Source organism: Olea europaea, chromosome 6, assembly GCF_002742605.1.
Source record: "Olea europaea var. sylvestris chromosome 6, O_europaea_v1, whole genome shotgun sequence".
NCBI classification, from domain to species: domain Eukaryota; kingdom Viridiplantae; phylum Streptophyta; class Magnoliopsida; order Lamiales; family Oleaceae; genus Olea; species Olea europaea.
The window spans coordinates 12,148,596-12,153,706 of record NC_036242.1 but is presented as its reverse complement, the minus strand read 5'-3'; the positions used below and the strand labels follow the sequence as shown (position 1 = coordinate 12,153,706).

Genomic DNA, 5,111 nt, shown 5'->3' with positions numbered 1-5,111 from the left:
TGCAAATGATTGCATATATCCCATCACATATGATGTAGTTCAAAAAGAGACCACTTTAGCTTGGCATCGTTCATGAGACATCTGGAAAGTGAAGTTCATATTGGCGATGCGAGTGGCTGGACTTCGATGACAGATCGCCAGATTTTGGGGACTGAGGGTGGAGTGCAAACGTAACAAGTTCAGTGAGCATTTTAAAATATTTTATAGTTCGATGAGTAGCTCGTGACGAATGCATAAATTCAGTGATTTTTCAAACATTTCACTTAGGTAAGTTCGTCATTTTATAATTTTTATTAAGAAATTAGGTAAAAATGATTAATTTTGAAAATTATAAATAGCCGTGAACATGTGAAAAAATGCAAGGTGAGGATGCAATGAAAACCTTCATTATTTTACTCACCGTCAGCATCTAAAACCCTAAATTTTTTTGGCTGCTGCGACAACCATGGACGGAACTCTGACAATGGAAGATGGATTTCCAGCGACAAGGCTTTTCAACCAGGGATACTCATACACATATGATGATGTTATCTTCCTTCCACACTACATCGATTTTCCAACAGACGCCGTCTCTCTCTCCACCAAGCTGAGCCGTAGAGTCGCCCTTGCCACTCCCTGCGTCGCCTCCCCTATGGACACCGTGACTGAGTCATCCATGGCTGCTGCCATGGCCTCCCTTGGTGCAATCGGCATTGTCCATTCCAACTCCACGCCTTCTCACCAGGCCTCATTAGTTCGTTTAGCGAAATCACATCAAATTCCCTTCAGGCATGATCTCATCTTCAAATCGCCCTCTGATTTGATTCTATCCGCTGATGAGTTTTCCTCTTCTCCTTGCATTTTTGTAACCGAATCCGGAAATCAGAAATCGAAACTGTTGGGGATAGTTAAAATATCCGATTGGGAAAAGTTAACTGACAAGGAAGCTAGGATTTCCGAGTATATGACAAAGTCATCGGTTTCATTGCCTGCTAATTATAAATTTGAGGATATTGCAGGCTATTTAGCAAAAAATGAGCTTGAATTTGTACCATTAGTGAGTGATAAAAATGATGAAGGAGAAGAAATAGTGAATCTAGTAACAAGTGATGACTGCGAGAGGATAAAAGGTTTTCCGAAGTTGGGGCTACCATCACTGGACTTGGATGGTGAGTTTTTGGTGGGGGCATCTATTGGGACAAGGGAATCCGACAAGGAAAGGCTGGAGCATTTGGTAAAGGCAGGGGTGAATGTAGTGGTCCTGGATAGTTCTCAAGGAAATTCAAGTTATCAGATTGACATGATAAAGTATGCTAAGAATCTGTACCCGGATTTGGATTTGATCGGTGGGAATGTGGTGACAACGTACCAGGCGCAAAACTTAATTCAAGCTGGTGTTGATGGGTTGAGAGTTGGAATGGGATCAGGATCCATTTGTACCACTCAGGAAGTATGCGCTGTTGGGCGTGGACAGGTATTATTTTGATCAATTATTTTGTTTATATTGCTGCCATCAATTGTGTAAATTGGATGCACCAAAACACCAAATTTCACCAAAATTTGGTGCAAAAGCTGTGCCACCAAATTTTGCACCATTTTGGTGCAAAGTCATATTTGCCCTTTCAAAGTAACTGAAGGAGGGTATTTGAGTCATTTGTGTTATATATTTTTTAATACAATAATTTTCATTATCTTTTTTATAATAATAATAATAATAATAATAATAATAATAATAATAATAATAATAATAATAATAATAATAAATGCATTAATCGATCATTCATGGGAAGAATATACAAATTTCGAGAATTAAATTGCAATGATATTTCGACTTTGTAATATCATAATATCCAAATTCGAAATGCATTGCACTATTTTTTAATGGCATAATTTAATATTTTCATTTTTGCAGTGTTTCTACTAGTTGTACTATGTTTTTTTATATTTATTAATGAATTTAATATTTTCGTTAATTTAACATAATTATTTATTTAATAATTTATGTATTTGTAATTATTTAGAATTAAAAAAAGAAGAAGTAGAAAATGATTAAACATTGTTGATTTGGTGTAATGGTTGGGGATGATTTTTAGTTTTGTGCAAATTTGGTGCAAATGATGCAAATTTTGGTGCAGGGCTGGAGATGACTTTAGAGCGCATATGTTGGAATAGGGCAGTATATTGGAATCAATTCTGTATTTTAGGATGCATATGTTGGATAGAGCAGAAAGGCGTTTTGTATTATGAATTTGCCTCCTCTCTCTGAAAAAAAGAAAATATATGCTGTTTTATGTTTTGAGTCCATGTTTAAAGATGATATGATTCAAATAACACCTGGTTTAAGATGTTGAATGATAAAATGCCCATCGCTAGTTTAAAATGTTTGTTAGAGTTTTGAGATTTGATGGTAGATTTCATAAAAAATTTGCATGACTCTGTCTCTCTTTTTGCTTGTAACCATATCAATATGTTCATAGTGGTTTCTCATCCCAAGATTATTTTTTGTTATAGAGAAATTTAATTTTACTTTGGTGCTCATTAATTAATATACGTCTACTGTGTGCTGTTTAGATTTCTTTGACCTGGGTTTTGAATGGTTTATTGAGTAGTTTGATAGTAATTTGAAATTATTTGAAATGTTGGCAGTTTAACTTGAATTCTCCTCCATTTTGTTTCAGAAGGATTCTACCTACATGCTCCATGTTGTTATGTTCTCTTGTAAAAATTTCAGGCAACGGCTGTTTACAAGGTTGCATCAGTTGCTTCACAGAGTGGTGTGCCTGTTATTGCTGATGGTGGCATTTCAAATTCTGGTCACATTGTCAAGGCTTTGGTCTTAGGGGCGTCAACTGTGATGATGGGAAGCTTCTTAGCTGGAAGCAGTGAAGCTCCTGGCACTTACATAAATCAGGTGCTTGTTGCATTACTTGTTTCGTATGGAAAAAATTTAACTTTCCTCCGTCTCTTAGTTCGTGATTGTTTTCGACACACCATCTCTTTCCTGTTCTGAATATTGGTCAATTTGTCTCGAGTTTAAGGTAGCTGTCACTGTGTTTATGATATTATTGTTGCTATTATTATTTTTTTATGAGAGTTCTTATATTGATATTTGAATTTTATTAGTTAATCACTCCCCAATTCCCTTTGCAGATATAGAACTCGCTTGCTAGAGACGTTAAATCCGTTAATAAAGTGAGATAAGAAATATGCAATTGAAATATGGATTTAAAATTATGCAGATTTTACCAGATGCCTAACAAATTTATTGCAGTAAATAGTTGAATGATCATTGATTCTGTCTGATAAGGTGATAGAATTTACTCTGGCAATGAAAGAGCAGAAATTTGAGAGCACTAATAGTATCCATGTTCTCAGAATTTTTATAATTAGTAACGACTTTTAAGGTCACGTCGCTTTTGTTGAGCTATCTGCTTGTTCAATTTGTGTACGGGAAAATTTCGTTTTTTTATTTTCTCTAAAATTGGACGTGGTGGTTATGGTAGGATTTATCACCTTATAAGTTAGTCACTCCTCTATTTTGCACTTCCATTTTTTTTTTTCCAACTTTAATTATTGATTTTGTTTTTCCGTAGTATTTTCCCTCCGGTGACTACATTAAATCCCATTAATATTATCTGCAATTTACAATGACAGGGTGGTCGTCGAGTCAAAAAATATCGAGGTATGGGATCCCTAGAAGCAATGATGAAAGGGAGTGATGCTAGGTACTTGGGTGATATGGCTAAGTTGAAGATTGCTCAAGGGGTTGTTGGGGCAGTTGCTGATAAAGGTTCTATATTGAAGTTCATTCCTTACACGATGCAAGCAGTGAAGCAGGGTTTCCAGGATCTTGGTGCTTCCTCCTTGGAGTCTGGTCACGACCTTTTGAGATCAGGCGTGCTAAGACTTGAGGTTTGATTTATGCTTTTGGTTTTCCTTTCTTCGCTATGCTAGCTATAGTTTTTACCAAGTATAAAGCCATATTGGGATATTTGGTTATCAAGATTTATATTCTCAAGAATTGGAATCCTGCATAACTTTTTCCAATTGAATGGACTCAACTTTTAAATATGACAATGTAACTAGTTAGCTTTGTTGGATTGAAGTCTCCAGTCATTCAACTTTTCAGGTAAGAACTGGAGCAGCACAGGTTGAAGGTGGAATTCACGGACTGGTTTCTTATGAAAAGAAATCATTTTAAAATTTTCACCAAGCTTCCAAATATTGATGGAAGAGCTGCTGATTATGGATGGTTCTGGAGTTCTCTATTGGTTTATCAATAAGATATATAATGTGCACCAAACAAATTAAACTTGGCCAAGTTTGAACTGCTGGAGGTTTTCATAGTTTCATGCACAAAATAGGATATTTGTTGGTTTTCAGTTTGACTCCTAAACGAGGATTGCCCATCTATGCTTTCAACTCTTATGTTTCTTATATTATGGACCACCCTTAGAATGGAAGAACGTTGTTGTGTTATTACTCTCCTGTAAGCTTTTGGTACAACACTGTCAACTCTTATATTATCAATCAAACATTTCATTTTGGCGAATGCAGCTTCTTCAGCTACCATATTTGACTCTCTCTTTTGTGTAGGTTTCATAACAGCTATATTTTTCATTCTCATTCTTATAAGAATGGGAATCATCAAACGGGGTGAAATGAAGTGTTGGCTGGACAATTGGCCCTAGGGCAAACGACATTTCTCCTATATTCATCCAGTGTGGGTGCACACTTGCCTCTGGTCCATTCAGTTTCTTGCGACATAGAATGAAGCGAATTCAGCCACTGCAAATGCTTGCAGATAAAGCCTAAATGGACACTGCTTTGGCATTCAATGGTAGCATGCCAAAATTTATTACTGAAAGCTGATGAATTAAACTCAAAAAATTTATAATAAATATTTGTGTTAACGGCCTATAACAGTTCCAAAAAAATATATCACAACGTCGTTACAATATCATGTTATAAAAACATTTTTGAACAATAATAAACATTTGGACAAAATCACGTTATAATGTCCTTAAAAGAGAAATATTGAAATGACAAAAATTATATATTCGTCCTTTTCTCCTTTATGAAAGTTTCCAGAATTTCGGAGTGAATAAAGATAAATTATAAGATTTTGTTTT

At 35.4% G+C, this 5,111-nt stretch overlaps 1 protein-coding gene across 2 annotated transcripts; it reads left to right on the top strand.

Annotated features, from left to right (window-relative positions):
* The first annotated feature begins 345 nt into the window (after positions 1 to 345).
* Positions 346 to 4,896, top strand: LOC111395858 (inosine-5'-monophosphate dehydrogenase 2-like). 2 transcript variants are annotated; one of them, XR_002702881.1, is made up of 5 exons: positions 346 to 1,453; positions 2,711 to 2,890; positions 3,634 to 3,891; positions 4,109 to 4,479; positions 4,576 to 4,896. XR_002702881.1 is itself a non-coding variant. In XM_023022058.1 (4 exons), the coding sequence occupies exons 1-4, from the start codon at positions 446 to 448 to the stop codon at positions 4,178 to 4,180; spliced, it is 1,518 nt and encodes a 505-aa protein (XP_022877826.1). In that variant the 5' UTR covers positions 346 to 445; the 3' UTR covers positions 4,181 to 4,531. The 2 variants fall into 2 exon arrangements, 1 of the variants encoding a protein (XP_022877826.1); XM_023022058.1 differs by lacking the exon at positions 4,576 to 4,896 and having other exon boundaries at positions 4,109 to 4,531.
* Positions 4,897 to 5,111: the final 215 nt, after the last annotated feature.

Coding starts and splice junctions, on each gene's coding strand:
- LOC111395858 (XM_023022058.1), top strand. CDS start 446: ATGGACGGAACTCTGACAATGGAAGATGGATTTCCAGCGACAAGGCTT. Junction 1,454..2,710: donor GCGCTGTTGGGCGTGGACAG/GTATTATTTTGA, acceptor TAAAAATTTCAG/GCAACGGCTGTTTACAAGGT. Junction 2,891..3,633: donor CTGGCACTTACATAAATCAG/GTGCTTGTTGCA, acceptor TTACAATGACAG/GGTGGTCGTCGAGTCAAAAA.